This window comes from Cataglyphis hispanica, chromosome 2 (assembly GCF_021464435.1).
Source record: "Cataglyphis hispanica isolate Lineage 1 chromosome 2, ULB_Chis1_1.0, whole genome shotgun sequence".
In the NCBI taxonomy this organism is placed as follows: Eukaryota; Metazoa; Arthropoda; class Insecta; order Hymenoptera; family Formicidae; genus Cataglyphis; species Cataglyphis hispanica.
In genome coordinates this window covers 756,888-781,054 of record NC_065955.1, presented here as the reverse complement: position 1 = coordinate 781,054, position 24,167 = coordinate 756,888, and the positions used below count along the sequence as shown (strand labels likewise).

The window sequence follows — 24,167 nt, the reverse complement described above, 5'->3', positions numbered from 1 at the left end:
ATTAAATTACCGTTTTAAAACATGTATATATAAAATTGTAACAATTCTAATTATATTTGTTTTTGCGACCATAACAGTTTAAGCAGAAATAGCCGCGTAAATATATGTGCGTAATTAAACTATATATGTGTATTAAAAATATTTTATTATTATACTAAAGAGAAATTGGTCCGTAGATTTTGATGGATAAATCTCATACGATTTTATAATGCGAATATTAATATATAAAGAATAAGATAAAAATTTGCGAAGTGCTCTTTCTTTATCAATACTATTTTTTGTTTTATTCTGCATAAAGGGGAGTAAATAAATATATTAATTTTATATATATATATATATATATATATATATATATATATATATATATACATATATACAAATTGATAATCTTATCTGCAATTTGTGTACCTTTTGCTTTTCCTATGGGCTAAAACAAAGTTTACTTGTTTTTCAGCAATACAAAATAATGATAAAAATTAATAAAGTATTCTTCAATTCATAATTGAAAAATCTTGAATACTATTTTTAAATTTATTAATTAATCATATATATATATATATATATATATATATATATATATATATATATATATATATATAAAATACATATAGTGCAACATGAAAAAAAAAAACAAAGTTTATTATACAGAATAATTACAGGTTTTACAGCTAGTTGATTAAACAATTTGATATTGATCAGGTTTTACATCATGAATATGTCGTAGAAGGAACGTAACTTTAACTTGTTCAACATGTCGACATAATTTCATGGCTAAACTCGTCCGTAATTTCATATGTTGAGTAAGAGAAGGAAGATTCAGCAGCAAAAATGCAAGACCATCAATTTCCTATGATTAACAGAGAAAGATTTTAAATTTATTAAATATATAAGTTATAACAATTAAAAAAATTTTTTATTTGTAAAATTAAAATACTTATATACTTACTTCCTCCTTGACTCGATATGCGAGATCTTTGCAGTCGTTCGTTTTTCTAAGATATCGAAATACATCGTCTACACTCCAATATAAAGGATTCGAGTCGAGCTTACGAGTTTTCGGTCGCCGTTGCGTCTTTTGCATTCTTACGTATTCAGCATCTGCCTCAGAGCAATCAGATTCTATGCTCGTATCCCAATCTCTCTTGATTCCTCTGGTGACTCCAGAGTTTTGATTAAATCTCGTTATATGTTGTTTAGAGTTTAAATTAGGAGGACTGGACAATTCTCTGTCTTTCATTTTTCTGTCATTAAACGAACTACCAGAATCTTCCGAAGCATTGCTGGAAGGTATTTCAGTCTTAAAATCATCCGACTTGTCGGATTTCTCTAGACCTTTCTGTATCATGATATCTATTTCCGAGAGTGGTTGTCTTCCATCAAATACCTCATTAATGTGACTCTCCGAGACATGTTTCGCCAGATCTAACGACATAAAAGGCATCTCATCCTCCTGATCGTATTCCTCCTGAGCTTCCTTATGTTTGTTTGCCCATCTGCCGCGACGCTTTCTACGTTTCCTACCCCAAGGTTTCGGCTTTTGCACCATAATACTTGTGTAACCTTTCGGTTTTCCTCTCTTTCCAGTTCCAACCGTCGCTGCTAAAAACACAAAGATGTCGGTAAAAACGCGTGTTCCACATATTAATTAATAATTATGGTATAAATACAACAATTTTATATATATAATACATATAATTTCTTTAAGATACTGTACTTACTATATTTTGTTTTCGATGTTTTATAACATTCATCCGGACATTCATTTTCTAGTATATGCAATGGACCAAATAAATTTGGGCATACCATTAATTTTTTGCAGATACTTCTGCAAAAGTCTGCTACCATGTCTCCTGATGTAACGATGGCCACACTCGCGCGATATGTGTTATTTTTGTGCTTCGCCTTTAAAACTTCTAAATGAAATCCGGGATCTGGTTTAGAATCGCATTGCAAAACCTTCAAAATTCTAGCGCTTCTATATCCAACAGATACTATCATTGACAGAACTTCTCGCATAACCAATATAACTGGTCCAGGTCCTACTGATTTTGGAAGAGTCGCCAATTTTCCTTTCGAGATCATCGGGCCTGTGAAACATCGGTAGTTAAAATATATCTTCGGACACCAGAGCGAAGATCGTGGTTCGGATATCGGTATGTCCAAAGGATTGGCTTTCTTCTCCTCCTTTACAAACATTTCCAATTTTTTACAAATCTCAATGTAATTATGTGGAGGTTTTAATGGATAATGATTAGATTCGCACCATCCCACAGGAAATATTTGCAAGGAATGCATGTCAACTATATGATCTGGTCGGAAATATTCATAATTATCTAATTTTATCCATAACAGATTTTCAACGATTTTAGTAATGTGGGCGGCGCATATTATATGTTCGTGTTCTGGATCAACAGCCTCTAATCTCATCCCACATTCAAAACCCGCCTCAGCGGCACTCGCACGTTTGTTGAATAAATTTTCAGATGCTGCACTAGCATGAAACGTTTCCAAATAGTCATTCCAATCAAAGTCTTCAGTTTTTGAAGTCCAACCTTGCGGATGAGTAATCCTGCAATAAATCAAAATTAAAAAAAAATCACAATATATTAAGATAAAAAAGACTTATATATAGAAAGATATTTTTGAAAAATATATTTTATGTCTTCTATATATAATTATAAGTAATACTTATATAGAATTATAATAACAATACTTATATAGTTATATATATTCTTATATAATACTTATATAGAATTATAAAATTATAGTATAATTATAATTAGATTTATAGTATAAATTATTAAACAAATATATTTGTACTATTTATATAATATTTACATGATATCATGTTTTTGTGCCCATCCTACTGGAAATATGTATGGATGTTCTGCGGTACATAACCATGCATTGTTTTCTGAATTACTGGTCATAAATGTATCATCTGATTTATCTGAGTGTTCAATATGCACATCAATATTTACAAGAAAATATATATCATCAAATATTTTTGTTACAGTAGCAGGACAGATCTTTGTTCGATCTACTGGATGCAAAGCTTCTACTTTGTCCCCAATTTTAAAGCTGTGTTTTGAATGATCTATATTATTATTAAATAATTCTTCTAGTAATTCGCAATCTTTTGGTTTAGATTCCAACAAATCTTTCCATTCTTCATAAGTGTACAAGTCCACTATTGAACCAGGTGGTTCTAAAAACCAAGTGGAATTTGATTTAGATGCAAATCCATATGAATGTAAACGTTCAGATGTACAAAATATCCAAAAGTCTTCACGAAAGGAACCTGGTGTATCATATCTCAATAAAAGACGCCCTCCAACATTTTCAATAATCTACAAAAAAAAATAAAATATTTTTAAATATAGAGCACATAAAAATAATTACTTTACTGTGTATGTGTTTCTCTTATTTTATAAAAATTTATATTATGTGTGTGTAAATTTTTTTGGTATTGTATTTTATAATATAGATTTATAATGAAATACTCTCTTTTTCAGAGATTTTTGCAATTGTGTTCTTACCGTTGCTACCCATAACTTATATGGATGCAAGACATCACTTATTTCAATTTTCATGCCCTGTTTTATCTTGTCTGTCATACTTAAGCCCTCCTGTGCAAAAAAAAAAAAATAAATAAATAAATAAAAGGATGCATTATATTAAATTATTAATTATTTTAAAATAAAAAATTGTGTAAAAATTTATTTAGTGTCTTACCCCTGTTAACATCTCTGGTGGAAGCGTACGTGCTGTTGCTAAAAAATCATGCAGCTTGTCTATGCAATCTGGTGATTTCTCAAGTATAATGTCAGGTGGTTCTAATTTTTTATTGTTTTTCTCACTCCAACCAAGTTCGTGACCAGCTTCTTTTGTAAGATTAAACCAAAATTCTAATGATCTATCATCACCACCAAAATAGCGCAACCGTAACAAAGGCCCACAAGCCATCACAATAGAGGCTACCCAATATGATAATTCTTCTTTATCATTTTTTTTCTGTACTGGTACCTCTAGTGACATACCTATCTCAATACTGTTTTGCAATGTCAACTCCACATGAGGGAACATAATTTGTGGAACTTCCACACTGTCTGTGGCATCAAGATAGTCTTGCCAAACAAATCCATATTCTAAAATGTAAATTTACGCAAAATAAGTAATTTTCAATTAATTAAAAAATTTAATATAGTGAATAATTTTATTTTATCTTGATAAAATTTTTTTATTCTGACAGAAAAATGTATTAGAAAAAATATGTCTATTAAATAAATATATACTATAAGAAAAGAAAATTTATTATTTATTATTAAATTATTATTAAAATTTATTATTAAATATTATTTATTAAATAATACTAAAAATAAAAGAAAAATATATAAAATAATTTTATTTATATTGTCTTATTAAAATAATAATCTAAATAAAATATTTTTTATTAAATTTTTTTATATAAATAATTTATTTTAATAAGTTATCAAATTATTATTGTTAAAAATTACAGATCATAAATAAGAATATTTGATTTATCGAATTAATAATTTTTTTTATTCAATATTACAATGACGCGCAAAACGCCATCTTTTATATTATTAATAGAGAAGAGAGAATAATATATATATAAAGAGAGAAATGTATTTCTAAATATATAAAAAAAAATAAGATTATACGAAATCAATGCATTATACATTCTTTATTAATTATTAATTAATTATCACAATATAGAATTTTTTCAAAGATGCATATATACATATATATATATAATGAGCATATAATTTATTTCTTGAAAGTTCATTTGAAAACGCGTTAAATTACCATGTTGTCTATATATATATATATATGCATGTGTGTGTGTGTGTGTGTGTGTGTATATATACATATATCTCATCTCTACCTTTATCAGAAACAATAGCGTTTAAGTTAACCGTGTAAAAAGAATATGTGCGATAATTTTATATTTTTATAATTACATATAATTCTGAAAGAACAACAATTTCACATGCTGTGTGCGCGCGTTCGGTATAAGCAAAATTTATAAAACGAAGAACAAGTTATTAAAATTTTTACCTCCATCCTGCGATTTTTCCTGCACTCGATTCTCGTACGCTTCCATAATTTATTTACATCACCTAATTCATGCACGCGAAATAAATAATGAAATTATATTAATGGATCTTTAGCGAAGGGCACACGATTTGCGTGCAAAAATAAATGGATTAAATCTATAATCGAAGTTACCCCTACGATTCTCCATGCGCAAATAAGCCCAAGTTTGCTAGCGAATTCGGTGCAATGATCCCAAATTGTCGGACGCATGCGCGTCTTTCTATACACGCATATGTATACATAACGCGCAAGTCGATCACGTGACCGATTTCATAGTTCCGTAAAATATTTTTTTATTATTTTTATTTTTTTTGTTACTATTTTCATGCTGTTATTAAAGTTATTTTACTTTACAACATTTTTGTTACATAATATATTATTAACGTTAGTTTGTGAAAATTCTCTACATTATTCAAGGAGAAAAGTCCTATTATATATAATACTCAGATTTTTAAAGTATTTAAAATAATTTTTTTCTCGCGTTATGTCTATATAAATTATTATTGATTTGACGATTATACTAGTGAGGACTTATACGCAGACAAATATGCGGTAGCCACATATAAATGCGTAAGCCAAAGAAAATTGACCAATCAAGCGGTTAATGTAAAGGATGCCATATCGTTATGTTTTCATCTTAAACATGTGATTGGTTTATAATTTCTCTGTACACAGATGCATTATATATCTATACAAGTTTTGTATATGTGTACATATGTGTTGAGGGGCCCTAAAAAGGTTGTTATATAAAGTTATTTCAATATGAAAATGCAACCTAAGAACTTTGATGAATAAAATCGAATTCAATTCAATATTTGGCCAAATAATGTTATCACTTATTTGGCGCACATAATTACACGATCGATGTGAGTTAGCGAAAAAGAGCGCAAGAGCAAAAAACGAGATTCTTAGTTTAGGGAAAAAACAGCTGATTTAAGATAACGGAAGTCTTAGAATAGAGAATCTCAGAATAGAGAAAATGTTTTTACAATGGCAGCACGATAAAAAGAAAGAGACATTGTATGTACATTGTACCGTGTCCTTCCTATCGTGTTGTTGCTGCTTCAAATCACATGTGATACGCATTCTTGTCACTAGGAATTATCGATGATATTTTCATCGTCTTTATTCTATACTTTATGTCGCGTGTTGCCAGTCATTACAGTAGACATCGATAATGTAATAGGAAAAACCTGATTTTATAAACAATGTCAAAATTCAACAGATTACTCTTTCTTTATTCTTTATCGTCTGTTATCACTTCAGTACGTAATATTTTAATCATTTATCTTTTAAATACATTCTTTTCTTCGCTATTATTTATTTTTTGCATTTTTATAAAAATACACAACTTCTATAATGTATTTAGAAATATATAATATATATTATATATGTATAGTATATATTTGTCATTGATTAAACTCTGTGAACTTTCCCTATCTATATTTTTAATTTAAAAAGCTGTATTATATCCTTTATTTCCCTTTCAATAAAATATTTATTAATTATGTATATCTTACAGGCTTTAACTGTGACTTCAACTGTTTGTGAAGTACCTGATCGTGACTTAAGTTATATATATAATTTAACAAAATTATCATTAAATAAAGAAGATATCATTATCGAAAATGATTATACAAATGAAACAATACATATGCAATTATGTTCGCCATTAAAAAAAAAATGCAACAATCAAGATGGATATGCAATATGTTTAATAAAGAATAACACAGAAAAGGGAATAGGTAAGTTTGCTAAAAGTTTATATCTTATCGATTGCATTATATTACAAGTTTAAAAGCAATTGATTTTATTTATATAAACAGGCAAATTTCCTCCTGAAGTTGATAATAGATCTGGAAAAATATTATTTAACTTTACTGGTGACAATTGTTTGTTTGATATCAAGTATAAAGTGCAAATCATTATGCAATGTGATTATGCCGCGGAAAATAATTCGCATCCTAAGTTATCTTCATATGTAAGTAGTTAATTTCTTTTCTAGATATAATAGAGAAAGTATAAGTATACTATGTTCATTGAATTATATAACATACTGGAAAGTGCACAAATAGGGATTCTACTCAATGATTTTAAACTGAGAGAAATAATTAAGAGATGATGTTTTTGTTTTTATATTGAAAAGCAAAATTGAATGCTACAGAAATAGAAAATACATCAGTTACTAGAAAGTGGTTATATTTCTAATGATTCTTCTTTCAGTATGTTATATAATTCAATGTTTATAATATATAAATATAAAATATATAATAATGATAATATTTTTAGGTGGACAAACAATGTAACTTATTCATCTCATGGAACACAACATTAGCTTGTGGACCAAGATTACAAACAAATTGTACAGTTGTCAATAATGGTTATCATTACGATTTAAGTCCTTTAACAAGGTCTTCAAATAATTATGTTATTCACATAAACAATGAGAAAAAATCACCTAAAATAGTCTTAAATGTCTGTCAATCTATAATACGTCAATATGCTATGTGTCCAATTAAGTCGGGCGCTTGTCTAGATGATCCTGAGAAACCAAAGAGGTACATTTGATTTGTAAATATTTAATCTTTTATTAAAATTAAATATAATGCATATATATAATATATATATATATATATATATATATATATATATATATATATATATATATATACACACACACACACACACACACACACACACACACACACACACACACACACACACACACATATATATATATATATATATATATATATATATATATATATATATAAAACCCGCATAAATATACAGGGTGTCTGATAATGAGAAATCAATTTTAAAAAATTGGCCAATCTGCACGAGCGCGGCGAGGCTCAATTACGTGATTGCTAGGCGTTGGGATTAATAATCAAGCATTTAATTATGTATTATGCCTAATATAAGTAATATCATAATCGCCTAACAGTAGTTGTCTCTTCTCACATGCTTATGTACTCGTGCAAATTGACTGAATTTTTAAATTAATTTTAATAATTCAACAAAACAATAGAGGACTTTTTTACTCAGACATTCTATATAATCGTATTTTATTATACAGAAATGTATAATTTTTTGCAACAGAACGATATAGTTAATCTTTTCTCAAAAAGTAGTAAGGGTTTAAAGTAGTTTGGATTACTATTTTGTATTGTTTCAGATATTCAAGTTTAGGAGAAGTACAAAAACCTCTTTTCTTCAAAGATGAATATTTACAAATAGAATATCAAGATGGTGCGGTGTGCCTCCAAAATATTAGTACTCCACACATTAAAACAACCATCAAATTTGTGTGTCATTTTGAAGCCACGGTATAACATTTTTTGAGATTTTATATACACATATACATACAATAAAAAGTACACATATTAATGAAATACATTTGAAAATATTGAAATATGGTTATCATACAGGAGACTATTCCAGAATATGTTGGAGGAAGAGATGACTGTCATTATCAGTTAGTATGGTATACTGCTGCAGCGTGCAGCATTGAGTCTCTACGTAATTACAGTATCAAAACAGCAGGCAAATGCTCTGTTACGAATCCACTCACCAATTTTACGTAAGAATTCAATTTGTCGATCTTATGCACGATTAATACTCGTAAATCTATAATATATTTATATAATTTAATTGTATATTTTATCATACATGTGTAGATATAATTTCCAGTCATTGATGAACAGAGACTATATGGTCGTAAATACAAGCGAAAATATAAAATACAAATTCAGAGTATGCGAAGCACTTACAGATAACACATGCGGAATTGGAATAGGTACTATACCAATCACGTATTTCATGATTATATGATAAATATAAACTTCTCTCACCAAATTATTATTTTTACATACAGGAATATGCAATTCAAAATACAGTACATCACTGGGTCAAGCTAACACAAATTTAATATGGCAGCAGGGTGGCCCTTATTTAAATTATACTAATGGTAAATTATGCGATAATGGGCTGCATCATTATACAGTTATCGGATTTTTTTGCGGACCGGAAGGATCGTCCAATCAGCCGCTGCTTATGGAAGACTCTCCTTGTCAGACTGTTATACACTGGAACATAAATCTAGCTTGTGAGAAAAGAGTAAGCATATCTACATGTACTTCTATGTGTGTTGGACAATATTTTTTTTTTATTTTTTTTTTTTTACATAACGGAAGATTTCTTTCTATCTAGATAAAATGTGCAACTAGTAATGACGATGAAATTAACTTAACTCCTCTTATACAATCTACAAATAATTACATCGTAAAAGTCAATGGTACTGAATTCCATATAAATATATGCCGACCACTAGTTGCCACTCGAGGTCTTACATGTGCACATGGTAGTGCTGCTTGTAAAGTCTCAGTAAATTCAAAGAATGAATATACCAATGAAACCGTGAGTACAAATATGATATAAATATCGCGATTAAAATATAATATAAACATTTTTATAACAATATTTTAATTGCTTTTATTAAAATAATGATTTAAGAGTTTGGGATTTCCTGAGGATAGCCCCACATTAAATAAAGATCTACAAATAATATTACGTTATACTGGTGGTTCACAGTGTCCAGAGAATCCAGTTAAATCGATATCTTCAAATTTCACATTTGTTTGTGATAATAATAATCAGGTAACAATATATACAGATTTGCTTAATCTTAATTTTTTTTATTAGAAATTTTTTTTAATGTAAAATTGATTTTTATCATAAAAAATTTAATATTTTTATAATTAATTTCTCAAATTATGTAAAGTCCACTTGAGAAGATAATGAAGTATTATTTTAACTATTCCTTCAAAGTTTGCTTCTTAGAAGATCTCTTATTAATTTCTTTATAACTTCTGGTGCATTGATATTTCAACTACAAAGAAATCAAACTTAATATAATAAAGAAATATTATTAAGATTAAAATCAGCAAAATTCAGAGAAATAAATTATATTTATATCTATAATAACGAATTTTGAAAAATAATACTCTGCTAAAATTTTTATATTTTTAGGGACTTCCAGTATATAAAACTTATGTTAATTGTACTTATATGTTTGAATGGAATACTAGTATAGCATGTGGAGCAGTAATAGGAGGCTGGACACCACCCTGTATTATAAAGGATGGTTTTCTATCGTATGAATATGATCTTTCTTTGTTATATAAAAGAGAACAAATATACTATGTGAGTCTAAAATATGTTCTACAAAGAGAAATTTCAAAATTTTTTATCCAGTAGGAAACTTTTTGTTCAGAATTAAATTTCGTATAAAATCTCAAAGTATGGCTAGAAAGTTTGAGCATACCTTGTATAATGTCTACTAATGATGACAATATAGGCCAAGAAATTATCAGAAATAAAATTATAATGTAGGTGAAAAGCAAACAAGACAAGGAGTACAGTATAAATATTTGTGGTGGAGAAAAATATTGTAACGGATCCGCTGTATGTAATGGAGGCAATGGTTATGGATCACTGAAGAGTGTAGTTTTTGATTACAGCCGAGATGATGTAAAGCTCAAATATTCAAATGGCAGTAAATGTAACAACAGTAAGTTATCGAATATTTCGTTTTTTATAATTCATTTTCAACTATATATGTAAATTCTAACTAATTTTATATTCTAACAGGTTCCTATACCTCCGAAGTAAGATTTATATGTAACGATTCCATAGGGATTGGTGTACCGAAACTGCTGCTGGTAAGTGAAAATTATTCAGAATTTTTATTCAGTACGCAATTTCTCGGCAAAAAACAAAAATGATTTTTCAGAGATGCTGTAAGATACACTTCAAAGAAAAAAATAAAGATTTTTTTTCTATGTAATGAATATATGTATTAAAAAATAAATTTTTATTTCTTATTTAATTTTCCATTTAATCTTAGATTCTATCATTTGTTCCAATGTATGAGTTTTTCAAATTTTTTTTAATAAAAACTTGTAAGCAAGTTTAACAAATCGACACAACAGAATAAAAGTTGTTATGTAACATTTATTGATAGCATATACTCTGTAATGAAATTACATTTTCATTATATACTTTTCCATTAAAACTTTTTCAAGTTTTACTGATTTTTATTGACCAATCGTGAAATAAAACTATTTTTTTTTTTAAGTGTATCTTATTTACTTTCGAAATTTTTTTGTGCTAATATATGAAAACATGGTGTTCAAACATGTTTTCAGACAATTCAGATTCAATTATTTTCTAGTGAAAATATCCATTATTATACTATTTTTCATGCTATAAATTTGCTATCTTTAAAATCTAATATCTTTGTAACAGATTTTTAAATTACACATCTACACATATATACGATATACATACATTTATACATACATATATTATAAAAGCATTTTGTCATGTATCTTGCATATATATTTTCAGATAATAAATTTTAGATAATAAATTTTTTCTAAAGTATTATTAGTGCATATGTATAATACAGGACGCTACAGTCTATCATATACAAAGAATAAAAAAAATAAAATAAAGGATTATAATATAAATATATAATGCTTAATTAGCATGTCTTTTGCATGTTTTTTAACATACTAATCTTACACAAATTACTTCTAATTATTTTAAGGTTTATAAAAATAATTGAAAATATTATTGATACTTACAAGATACTTAGATATTTTGTAAGAATAAATGTATAAACAGTAATGCACGGTATCTGCACAATGCATGACATGGAAAGTATTTTATAAAGAAAAATTAATTACAAAAATTAATTGTTCTTTTGTTTGTCAGGTACTGTCTCAGTAACTTAAATTATATATAAGTTGTTCTCTCTATTATTACTGCATCAGTATTTAATAATTTGAACAAAGAATCTATTAAATATTGATACAGTAATGGAGATACGAAAAATTTTATATACATAAAGTATTATATAAAAAATTATATATAAATTCTCTGTGTTTACTAATACTATTGCAATATATATAAGTGTATTTGATACCTAAATAAGATGCATCATAATATGCCAAATAGCATCACTGAGTATTTTCTTATACAAGATTTATAATATTTTTTAAAAGATATACTGAAAACTTATAATATACATTACATGATATGTATTACGTGATAGTATATTAAAGTTAACACATCTATAACATGCATAAACACTTATATAATGACATTATATATATTAACAATAATATTTATAATGTATATCGCGTTATAAAGCGTTTTAAAAATTGTTATAAAAAGTTTATAACAATTTACAATCTTGATTTGGAATCTTATATAGGGCACACAAAAGTTTAAATTTAATTATACATTTTTCGAAAAATATTTAAGAGCTAACAAAATAATATAATGTTTATAATAATATGTTTAAAATATATATAGAACATATTTTATATGAATTATTTAAGTGAGCTTTTTATTCCTGAAAATTAATTTATCAGGAATTGATAAAAAATACATATTACATATTATGCTAATATTTATATATATGTAGGTTCATCCTAACATCAGTCAATTGTTATATTTATCATGTTTTTTTTTCTTTTTTCTTGTTCTTATATCAAGTTTATATTTTTAATCATTTCTGAAGATTCTAAATTAAGATCAAATCTTCTTTATAAGAGAAATAAAAAATTCTCAAAACAATCAACTGGGAACATCAACACTGCATCTATCACAGATGGAACTATAAATGTGATTGCTCGTCATATCTTATATTTTTATCTTTGTGTTGTCAAACAATGCACTCTTTATTATCAATCATAGGATCATGTTTGATTAAATGTTCTGGTTGAAGAATTATCGTTCCATTTAACTTACATGATTCTTGTGGAAATTCATTTGAAGGTAACTTTTCTTCCACCTTCTTGTCGCATACGAATGTTTTAAACGTATCGGCGGGTGGCGTAGTGTTTGGAGGAGTCTCGGGAATCCCGATCGGATACATAAGTTCTTTTTTATCCCCATTTGCTGAAATATATAGTTGATGATTCTCAAAGATTTTTCTTCCGATCATGCTATTTTTTTTAGGTAATTTGATTTGATGCGGTAGCGCGTATCTCAATTTGTCCCAAAACCAAGGATCTCCCCATTTGACATAAGTATTCATGCTTATGTATGCCTTCAATTCTGGATCCAAGTCATCCGTAGGACCGATATCGCCGTACAGAATCAATATCACCCGCGCTCGACCTTCGCTCAATGCCTGACTATGAGCAGCTCGAAATTCCATCCTTCCCCAGACGCTCTCGAGGAAATTCGGTGACAATACAACTATCGTACGTTTCGAGTCTTCCACAGATCTAGCGATATTTGCTGGTATCCATTCGCCCGCCAACCAATCCCGATAATGAAGACACAGTTTGAATGGCATTGGGCCATTTTCCAATTTCGACACTATTTCATTCACCACAAAGTCTTGATCCTTATGCGAATAACTTACAAATGCGTCGTATAGTTTTTCCTTATCCAATTCTTCTTCCGTTACGAACCACAAGCACCATTGATGCGCGAATAGCCATACTTTAATCTGTTGTTGATATTTGTAATACAGTACTCCCGAGATGCCGATAAGCAATCCGATCAGAGCGATCGCTACGCTGATACCCATAATCGCTGTATTGTCAAACGGACAAAATTCGATCGTGGTCATCTCTGATATGGGTTTATCTTTTCCGGGACATATCACTTTATTTAGATTAGGTATAGCCACGAGTTTTGTTTGAATGAAATTTAGAAAGTCCTTAGTGCTGCAATCGCATATCCATGGATTTTCGTGTAATGTCAAGTTTAAATTTGTAGAGTTTTTGAAGAATTCTAACACATCAGGATATATTCTTGATATGTTGTTATTATCTAGTTGCAAGACCTGAAATAGAAATTTCAATTGTAAATCTTAATTGTATAAAGCAAAATATATTTTTTCATTACTTTATGTATACACAGTAAAGATCCGAAAAAATATTAAGATTGATTTCTGCGAACCTTTATATTTTTTTATGTATTTTCGCGAATAATTTATATTCTTAAATTTTCCGATATTTTTTTTTTAATAAAATTTTTTTGATAAAATGTTATGTAGAGATTTACATACCTGTATTGTCCTGGGCAATTCATCTAAAAAGATCTCAGAGATGTTATTGTGAGATAAATCAAGTTTCTTCACTGATTCATGTTTTAAATTTTTCAAATCCGGCATTCGTGTAAATTGATTATTAGCGAAATTCAGTTCAACTTGCCAGAGATCGCCAGGATTTTTTATATTGCTCGGAATGCTAGTTAAATTTCTATGAGAGCAATTGAATATAAATACGTTGCCATCTGGCTTCACGTGACAATCACATATTTCGGGGCACTCGAGATTTGTGTCGTTCACCGTGCACATTAATGATTCAGATTTTAACATCTTAACAGGCACGTTCTTCAGGTCTTCTGGGTTTTGACAGGTTAAATTTCCAGGTATTATGTGGAAATAATTTTGAACGTTGGAATGCATTTTGCCTTCGATATATCGTAAAAAGTCATACAATCCGCAATCACAATTTAACGGATTGTTCGCCACTAATATTATCGCATCATGAAAAGCCTGCTGAAATTCCGCAATTTGTTCGGCATTGTGCAAAAAGATATGCTGTATTTTGTTGTAAGTTAAATCCACTTTGATATCGCTCGATAAAAATTGCAAATCTTCGCTCTGCAATTAAAAAAGAAAAAATCAAAGATGTATGTGCATTATTGTTTTCAATTATTCAAATCATTTTATAATTCTATCAATGGCATTTTTATCACTTTTAGAATTGTGTGTGTGTGTGTGTGTGTGTGTGAGGATAGGATGGATGTGTGCTTTCCCAGATACTTACATCTATAGAGGATATATTGTTATATCTGAGATCCAATATTCTAAGATACAAATTACTCAACTTCCAGTCACTGAATATTTCCGAGATATTATTATTGGCTAAATATAATTCCTTTAAATTTGTGCAATAATGAAAAGGTGAATTGGTTCCGTATTCATCTTTATATCCGAGAAAAGTAGATCGTAACGTAAGACGGTTGTTGGAAAATTTAGCAATCTTCAATTGATTTAAAGATGTAAAACTATGATCGGAAATGATCATCAGCTGATTTTCTTCCATATTTAATTCTTCCAACATATACAATCCATCAAATACGTGGCTGCAATGTTAAAAAGAATTATACATTTATAAAAACATGGAAAATATAAAAACAATTATTGTTTGTTGTATAGTAACAGTATATAAACGCACTTGGAAATGGAAGTGATGCGATTTTTTGATAAATCCAATTTTATCAATCGCTTGGTATTCAAGAAAATATAATCAGGTAATTCTTCAAGATCATTGAAAGTCAATTTCAATTCTCGCAATTCTTTCAAATCTCGGAAAATTAGCACGGGTAAGGATTTAAGATAATTTCGGCTTAAAGTGATGTTGGTCAGCGAAGAAGATCCCCAGAAAAGATCTTTTTTTAATGAGGTAAATCCATTCTTATCCAGATTCAACACCTTTAATTCTGTTAAATTAGCGAAAAATTCATTTGGTAAGGTCATATTTCTTTTGTTGTCGGACATAGTGAAAGTATGTAGTTTCATGTTATTTCGTAGCAGATTCCTCGGTAAAACTGTAAAATTGTTCCGAGATAAGTTGAGAATTTCGAGGTTCTTCAGCTTTGCAAATATGTCTTCCGGTAAACTGATCATGTTATTCCAATTAAGATCGAGTGTTTTGAGAGCGACAAGACCATCAAAAATTCCTGGTTGCAGCTTCGTTAAACGATTTTTCCATAAATTGAGCAATGTCAAATTTTTCAGATTCCCAAATGTACCTAATTCTATCGATTGCAAATCATTATTGGACAATTCGAGCCACTGCAATTGCGGGGTATGATTGAAAATTCCGTTGATCAAATGTAAGTTGTTCTCGCGCAAATTGAGCCCCGTCAAATTAGTCAGATCGGCTAACAAATCGCTATCTACATAGGACACATTATTGCTCGATAAAATCAAAGATTTCAGATTCTCGAAATTGGCTAAATGTTGTTTTTTCAGAGTAAAGCTCAAGTTCTTGTACGATTGGAAACTCAATTTCTCAACACCAGTGACTCCTAACATTTGCGTGATTTCACCCAAACTTCTGTTGTTCGGTAAATCGCACATTCGAAAGAATACTGATTTGATTTCATTTTCCGTTTGGGACGTCACATCCAAGTAGAAATTTGTCCATTCCGGCGAGTTGATACAATCGATCTGCATGAAAAAAAGTACGTTAATATATATTAACTTAATTTATTATATTTATTATTTATTTATAAGGTTTTATAATAGTATGAAAGATGTAGAGAGAGACAGAGAGAGAGAGAGAGAGAGAGAGAGAGAGAGAGAGAGATATCTAAAGAGAAATATATCGATTTTATAGGTTTCAAAATTTTCTGAGCTTTTAATGTAATGATGTCAGAGAAAGTTTTAAAGGAAAACATGAGTGAAAATAAAATTGACTTAGAATATATTATATCTCGCAACTGAATGAAATATTTAAAAGGCTATTAATTTTTTTTTATTATTTAAATAGGCTCCTTGAAAGGCTTCTTGAAAAATATAAATTTATATTTTTTTGAAGAAAATTATTAAATTTATTGAAAGAAACAATTGTAATATAATAGAAAGTTCTGCTGTATACTATTGTCGATTGAAAATCTGTTGATATTATATACCGAATTTATTGTCCTTTTACAATTTTGTATTCTTGAGTATAAATTGTAATTTTTGATAGTATGATGAGTATATCTTTGCAACTATATATCTAAATAAATATAAAATAGACACATACCCTTATATATTGGTCTGGTTGAATGTTCACAATGAAATATGAGTCGTTCCCCGTTAAACAATTTAACTCAAAAGCGCCATCAAAATTCTTGTCACAATCGCATGTCCTATTTGTTGGGCAATGAAAGGCAGAGAAACTGCTTACAGTGATAATCAAAATCACGAGATATGTCTCACGACGGGTGATCATTTTCCAAAATGTATCGTAATTCTTTCCCTTAGCTTGACATCTGTTTAAACAAGCAAAAAAGAATACATTTTTATTACGTTATCACATTGTCTATAATGCGCTTTTATGCGAAAATCGGAAGTATCATGGCTTAGATAAATGTAACACTTCCTTTTTTCGAGATAAGCCTATTGCAACTCTGATTGTACATTTTTATATATTACACAATATCATATTATATAAATCTTATTTATAAAATATGAATTTTTGCAGACACATATTATATATATATATATATATATATATATATATATATATATATATATATATATCTTTTATGATTAGTGCAAAATCTATCTTTTTTAATAACGAGAGGAATTTTGAGAGAGATCATTTATAATTATATTAGTCTATAACTATTTTATGATCTCGGCAATTGATATTACAATTTTTTGCTTCAACTAATCTCTGAAATCAAAATATTATATGTCTTGGGACATCTTGTAATAATATCATAATTTTATTATAAATCGTAAATATCAAAGGAATCCGTCAAAAGATCCAAAATATAACGTAGATAATATCACGTTTTACACCCTTTTTATATATAATAATTTAATAATTAATAAAAATTTCTTAAATTTCGTAATAAAAGATTGACATATTAATAATAAAAACTATTTATACAATTCGTGGAATCTCATTGCTTGATGAATTACGAGATACACAATTGCAAACGGAAACTATTATGACAAAACGCTAATTCACGATTCTCAGTATTGTAATCTAGTATTTCGATTTGCTTTTTCCATGACGTACACGTGCTTTTTACATCCTATATGTATCGCTAAACGGAAAAGAAATCTTTTTCCAAATTTAATACAATAATTATTAGATTAATATAAGAATTTGTTGCAGAAAATAGATTTACGCAATTTTGAAATAATTTTTATTAAGGTCTCACATTATTGAATTCTCAATACATATTTTTATTTTATCTAAAAATAATATTTTTTCATATTTTTCTCTTTTCAAAAATTGTAAAATTTTATATAAACCGAAATTCTTCTTTTTAGTTGGAAAATAAGAAAGAATTTAGGTACGAATACCTACTTGTTGGAACATGGAACTATCGCAATCTATACTTTATTTTCAATTCAAAAAGTACTCGTCTCTCATATGTCTCTCATTGAGGGTGAAAAAACATCAGCATTATGACGTATTTCTTAGAACTGTCGTAATATATAATTTATATTTTCAATTCGTGATAGTATATTTGCCCTCTTAATTATTTATTTGTATTTTTCATTGATGTTAAAAGAAGAATACTGACATTATGACCTCTATAATATTGATTGAGCAAACCTACGTTCACATAAACATTCACGCTAGATTCGCAGTATTATAGCCATAGCTGCTTTAAAAACAAGCTAATTATCATGATAGCTTTCTGTGTATGGAAAGCTATCATGATAATTAATTTATTTTTATATGTAATTTTTGACAATATGATGAGATCATGATGGTTTTCCAAGTATGGAAAGCTATCGTGATAATTAATTTATTTTTGAAGCTCAGAACTTTCTCGAAGAAAATACATGTCATAACAATATATCTCAAAACTTTTAATCTTGATTTTGATAAAAGATTTTTTGAATTTTAGAGATTGTTTTTTTTTATTACATTGCTAAAATGTTTATAGTTTCTGAGATTAAAAATAATAAGTTTTTTGTAAACGCTAAACTAAATTCGCGAAAGGCAATTAAACAACAAAATCTTTATTCATTCATTTAAATGCAAATAAATGAATTTGATTTTTCAGTTTTAAAAAATTTCGTAGTTATATTAAAGTATTTACTAGTGCGTATAATATATTAATGAAAAACTTCTATAATAAATAATAATCTATTTCAATTTTTTTTTTAAATAAAACAAAAAGAAAAACCTATTATATTTTATTAAAAAATATTGATACAGATAAAATAAATATACAAGATAATTTTGGCTTATCGTCGAACGATTTTTAAACGACACATGTGCAATCAAAAGAAAGTATGACTCAACAAACAGGATGTTAAATAGTTTTTAGGTTGAAACTAATTAAAATTAAAAACATTAACAATTTTGATTTCATAAAAAGATGTGATGACATATAAATATATTATACTATGCTAACGTCTGGCTATCACATTGAATATGATACATTAATGATTGATTTCTATAATCTCTCATTCACAAAAACTATTCTACGAAATATTTTCAAACGCAGTTTCTTTTCTTATCTTATATTATCATATTTTCCTTATGCTATGTTATGAACACGTAATATTTATTGTCCTACGAATACATAATTGTGTGATTTGAGTGCTGTATCGCAATTGAAAAAAAAATTAATTAGCTGATATATCACTGATAACAGAGTGTGATAATGGAATATTAACACCTATTAAATTGCATGCATGTAAACGCAAACAAAGTGATATGTTCAAAGATTTTATCCATTAAATTCCGATGGTTTCTTTTGCAAGATTACACTCTTGACAAAACACTCTGTGTAACTTTATTTTTACCATTAATTTAATACTTGTTTAATTGTGCGAAATACTTGCATTTTCACTACGATAATAATCAAAAATATTAATAGCGCAATAATCATAACGGTATGCGGAAGAAGCAACGATTATTAAAATTGACAATATAGGCTTTATTGATCTTATTGACCTAATTTTTACTTTATCGAGTATGATACGTGAAAGTATGAGGCAAAAGATTCCTCGTTCCTTGTCACAAATATATTTATTAATAAAAATATTCACGATTTCGATACTTCGTTCACATACCTAGAAAGAAGTTTCTCAATTTCTTTAAAATAATTAAATCTCAACGACTTTATCTCAAATTTAGTCAAAAAAACATTGAATTATCTCCGCGCTAAATAAATCAATTCGATGAATATTTCCGCACATTTGTAAATTTTATTGTGTTTTAATAACATACGCCTGTTGCAGTTTCCACGTCAAAAGTGTTATTATATTAATGATAACACATGATCTTTGCATACTGATATTTCCCAACTTCCTTTTTATACGTATTCTCCGCGTAATTATATGTAATTATTTCAACACAGATCTATCTCTGAACGCGTACGTAAAACTTTTTTACAAGTGACTTTTTTATCCGTGATTGTAAATTGCTTGAAATATATATTTCATTGTGGAAAAAATCGATAAACACGTCGATCCAAAGTTTATAGGCGGTGTAATTATATCTCGATTTTGCGATACGATTATCCTCTCCATCTCTTTTTCTCGCTTTCATCGTCCGTTCGCGTATATCTTGAATCTCAATTATGCTCGCATTATGTAAATAGCATTGCTGGAAATTTGTTGCCATATAAACGTTTCGTAAAATCGGGCTTTTCCCAGCACGCGTCAATAATCCAAGCGTAAATTAGCAGCGTAAATTACGCTGCTATATCATGAGCTTTGGAAACGCGGAACTTTGCCGATTCATTATCAACGAATAAATCGCGATAGTAAAAAAAAAAAATGAAGAAAAACGGCACATCCTGGTCCGCATCGTTAACTACAATACAACCACGACGATTAATGAAACACACGGGTTTACGATGTATGTATGGATCGTCCTTGACGATCCTCTGTGAACGGGTTTATGTCACAGAAACAGGGTCCGATTCACTCGGTGCTTCTATAAAATTTTGCAGACGACAAGTTTTCAAGATCTTTGTGTTTCGATTTTAGGTATTATATAGTATTATATTTTAGGTATTATGTATTAGTAAAAATGAACTTGCTTTATCATACTACACACAAACGATAGTTTGATTTTTTTTTGTATTTTAGAATATCTAGCTGTACGAGACAAGGCAGGGAAAACACAGTGTCGCGTCATGTATATGTAAATCTGCGAGAAATTTAAAGGATAGATAAAGAAAAAAAAATACATTAATGATACGATATAGCAATTCAGATAACACAATAAATGTTGACACGGATCTATCATCGATTCATAAATCTACGGAATATAATATGAAAAAATTACGAGCAACTTATTAACCAGGCGTACAATTTATTTTGTATTTTTTGAACGCGACCGCCACAAAATAGATATTTTTAAACTAAATCCGATCCTGTGCACGATACGATCATCTGCGAGGCGGTGCCTGAACCGGTTCGTGGAAATGACGTCTATATACGCCGTTTGCTTACCGATTTGCAATATGGTAGTTGATGCGTTACTAGACAATCATTTGCGGGTCTCGCCTTGTCTTCACCTTGATTTCTCTTTTATTGGGAGACAGCGGTGATTAATTATTAATAACGATATCACAACATACACGCGCTTCTGATATCACAACACGTGATTTTTCGTACGTTTGAAGTTACGTTAATAGACACTTTGTTTATTCTAATTGCACTTTGTTTCCTTCTTCTATGTATAGTTCGTCTTAAATGTAGAAGATGTAAAAGGAAACGTAACGTTAACGACAAATGTAATTTTAACGTACAAATTCACAGATCTGTCAATCCAAATTGTACACAGTCGCGCAGTCCGACATAGACTGACTGATTATGAGCGATCGTGAGATTGTGAACGCCCCTCTTTCCATGTTCCCACTTCCCACTCTTTCTCCTTTCCACTCTATCTTCTCCTCCCTCCCCTTCTCTCTCTCTCTCCCTCCCTCTCCCACTCTCTCTCTCTCCCTCCCTCTCCCACTCTCTCTCTCTCCCTCCCCCTTCCTCTCTCTCTCTCTTTTTCTTTCTCTATCTTTCTCCAAAATGTTTCATTTACTCATGCGCACATTTTTTTTATATATAACAAGGATCTTTTTCTTTTAATATTTTATTTATATAATTTATATTATTATTATTATATAACTTATATAACTTATATTCTTTTAATACTTTAAAATGTGACAAGAATTGCTTGTCACATTTTATGCTTTTCTGTTTGAAATAAACTTGATTCGGTATACTCTTATATCCGATTGCATTTATCTGTTGAACAAAAAGCAAAATATTTGATTATATCTTGATGATATTAATATGCAAGCTTGATAAAAATAGTGATGATGGAAGAGGAAAAGTATTTTAGGATATTTTTAATATCGCTCCTATCATTGAAATCTTTTATATATAATACGTGACATCAATGAAAAAGAGAGGGGTATTTCTTTATAAAATATTCAGGTTTTAAATATTGAAGTTACTTTTCTTCATTTTTCTTCGTAAAATGTAAAAAAAAATCATCAAGAATTTTTTATACTTCTTGAAGACTGATAATGGATATCATCTATTTAAAATTGTTAATAATTGTTAATAAGATTTTTATCCTCTCTGTCAAACATATATTTTTGTTTCTTATTTATTGCGATTGACATAAAAAGAAAATCAATTATATATGTTTATAATATCAACTTGAATTGATTTTCAATTCAAAAAGTTGAAAAAAAGAAAAATCTTTAAAATATGAAATTATCCAATTTACGATAATTAAAATATTGTTAATAGTTAAAAATGTTATATGTAGGTATATACATAAAATGTGTAGATATATACATATAATCGTTTTTTAATTAGTTCTTTACATCTTTAAATTCAAAAAATATTTTAGTATTCTGCTTTTTGTTAATTCGTCTTGCATACAATTTTCACAGTTGAAATATCAATCGTGACGTAAAATATACATTTGTTCACGACAGAATTAAAATAATATTGTCGAAGCTCTGTCACTGGCGATTAAGCGATAATCTGCGGATAATTGTCAAAGTACAGCCGAATAAAATTTACACATATAGATATTGTTAATTAGTATTTTTTTCTCTCGATGTCATTTATATTTTTATTTTTTTGTAACTTATAGGAATCACAGTGTAGCGCGGAATTTGAATGGCACACCGAAGTGATCTGCACGAAACATGCTAATTCTCGAGACGCAGATCGAGAAGAAGTACCGTCCTCCGGAATTCTCTTAGTCTCTTCTAGTCACGGTAAACACGGTAATATATTTGATGACATCAGATTACAGATGCGACGTTGATGTCGAATTTGGCAAGACAGATTGAGGAAACAATAAGATTCTGAATAATTGAGAACTAGGCTAAATGAAGTGATAGATACATAAAGAGAAAGCAAAAATCATTTATTCTTTTTACTTTATTTTTAGAGGATTTAGCGAGCTTGTTTTTATGGTGAAACTAGTAAAAATATATTTTTATTAAATGAAATTAGTTTATTTTATCCAGTTTTTTTTATTTGTCTCAATCTGTCTTGCTGCAATGATTTTACAAATAATATTCTTGCTTACAGCTGGAGCGATAGCTGGCATAGTGCTAACTGTGATCGCGGTGTTGGCCGCTTTAATTTATTTCCGAAATCCGGAGAAAAGAGCGTGCTTTCACTCATGGATAAATCTGCTTAGTTTTAGAAGAGGCGCAGGCCGTGTCCAGTATTGTAGAGTACGTTCATTTTCTTTTATCTTTTTACAAGCTTTTTATGAGCTGCCACGTATATTTTACATTTTTATCATGACAGGTTGATACGACTGAAGAGGCTAGGCTTTTGTTCGACGCTTCTGATCCCACGCAGTGTCAAACGGATAGTGATGATGATCTTTTGCATGCATAGCGAAATAACGATATAATTTTTGTTCTAAAATTATAGATTTTACCGAATTACTGAATTATAATAATTTATTTTCAATATTTTTCTGTAAATTGTCGAATATAAACCATCTTGAAAATCATATGAAACAAAGTATAAAATTAATACATTCCATTAATAATATTCGTATACTATAAATTCCTACCATTTTCTTTTCAAGATTTTTTCTATTATTTTCCTTTTTCTTTTTTTTATATTTTACGATAAAAAGGATATCATAAGTAATAATTATTTTTCACTGTAGTAATTAATAGCTATATTTGCTATAATTAATAGTCATATCCGTTCGTAGTATCAAAATGTAAATAAATATTTTATATAAGCAACAACATATTTGAAGGAATCT

General features: G+C 28.6%; 3 protein-coding genes across 6 annotated transcripts; 1 reads left to right on the top strand and 2 right to left on the bottom strand.

Annotated features, from left to right (window-relative positions):
* Positions 1–618: 618 nt before the first annotated feature.
* On the bottom strand, positions 619–5,320 carry LOC126859183 (scm-like with four MBT domains protein 1). 3 transcript variants are annotated; one of them, XM_050610225.1, is made up of 8 exons: positions 5,254–5,320; positions 5,083–5,144; positions 3,736–4,148; positions 3,540–3,629; positions 2,839–3,350; positions 1,719–2,569; positions 947–1,599; positions 619–847 (listed from the first exon to the last, which is right to left on the bottom strand). In XM_050610225.1, exons 2-8 carry the CDS (start codon positions 5,126–5,128, stop codon positions 677–679), a joined length of 2,736 nt encoding a protein of 911 aa, XP_050466182.1. In that variant the 5' UTR covers positions 5,129–5,144; positions 5,254–5,320; the 3' UTR covers positions 619–676. The 3 variants fall into 3 exon arrangements, with proteins under 3 accessions (XP_050466182.1, XP_050466184.1, XP_050466183.1); XM_050610227.1 differs by having other exon boundaries at positions 3,736–3,884; positions 4,041–4,148; positions 5,083–5,296; XM_050610226.1 differs by having other exon boundaries at positions 947–1,596; positions 5,083–5,297.
* Positions 5,321–6,042: 722 nt separating this feature from the next.
* LOC126858839 (cation-independent mannose-6-phosphate receptor) lies at positions 6,043–23,980 on the top strand. 2 transcript variants are annotated; one of them, XM_050609448.1, is made up of 16 exons: positions 6,043–6,386; positions 6,644–6,866; positions 6,948–7,102; positions 7,411–7,679; positions 8,300–8,450; positions 8,553–8,704; positions 8,802–8,920; positions 8,999–9,240; positions 9,334–9,540; positions 9,637–9,780; positions 10,153–10,326; positions 10,516–10,693; positions 10,774–10,844; positions 23,022–23,148; positions 23,468–23,616; positions 23,693–23,980. In XM_050609448.1, the coding sequence occupies exons 1-16, from the start codon at positions 6,330–6,332 to the stop codon at positions 23,783–23,785; spliced, it is 2,511 nt and encodes an 836-aa protein (XP_050465405.1). In that variant the 5' UTR covers positions 6,043–6,329; the 3' UTR covers positions 23,786–23,980. The 2 variants fall into 2 exon arrangements, with proteins under 2 accessions (XP_050465405.1, XP_050465404.1); XM_050609447.1 differs by having other exon boundaries at positions 6,061–6,386; positions 23,022–23,157.
* LOC126858838 (protein toll) lies at positions 11,117–21,971 on the bottom strand. Its single transcript, XM_050609446.1, has 6 exons — positions 21,368–21,971; positions 16,971–17,199; positions 15,393–16,390; positions 14,982–15,300; positions 14,216–14,815; positions 11,117–13,990 (listed from the first exon to the last, which is right to left on the bottom strand). Exons 2-6 carry the CDS (start codon positions 17,157–17,159, stop codon positions 12,857–12,859), a joined length of 3,240 nt encoding a protein of 1,079 aa, XP_050465403.1. The 5' UTR covers positions 17,160–17,199; positions 21,368–21,971; the 3' UTR covers positions 11,117–12,856.
* Positions 23,981–24,167: the final 187 nt, after the last annotated feature.

What these genes read in the sequence shown, in the direction of transcription:
- LOC126858838 (XM_050609446.1), bottom strand. Translation starts at nt 17,159, where the DNA reads ATGATCACCCGTCGTGAGACATATCTCGTGATTTTGATTATCACTGTA. An exon ending in AACCAGACCAATATATAAGG is followed by an intron (nt 16,391 to 16,970) that starts GTATGTGTCTAT and finishes TTTTTCATGCAG; the next exon opens with ATCGATTGTATCAACTCGCC. An exon ending in CGCATCACTTCCATTTCCAA is followed by an intron (nt 15,301 to 15,392) that starts GTGCGTTTATAT and finishes TTAACATTGCAG; the next exon opens with CCACGTATTTGATGGATTGT.
- LOC126859183 (XM_050610225.1), bottom strand. Translation starts at nt 5,128, where the DNA reads ATGGAAGCGTACGAGAATCGAGTGCAGGAAAAATCGCAGGATGGAG. An exon ending in GGAAAAATCGCAGGATGGAG is followed by an intron (nt 4,149 to 5,082) that starts GTAAAAATTTTA and finishes TTTACATTTTAG; the next exon opens with AATATGGATTTGTTTGGCAA. An exon ending in ATAAGTTATGGGTAGCAACG is followed by an intron (nt 3,351 to 3,539) that starts GTAAGAACACAA and finishes TTTTTTTTGTAG; the next exon opens with ATTATTGAAAATGTTGGAGG.
- LOC126858839 (XM_050609447.1), top strand. Translation starts at nt 6,330, where the DNA reads ATGTCAAAATTCAACAGATTACTCTTTCTTTATTCTTTATCGTCTGTT. An exon ending in AAAGAGAACAAATATACTAT is followed by an intron (nt 10,327 to 10,515) that starts GTGAGTCTAAAA and finishes ATTATAATGTAG; the next exon opens with GTGAAAAGCAAACAAGACAA. An exon ending in GCCGTGTCCAGTATTGTAGA is followed by an intron (nt 23,617 to 23,692) that starts GTACGTTCATTT and finishes TTATCATGACAG; the next exon opens with GTTGATACGACTGAAGAGGC.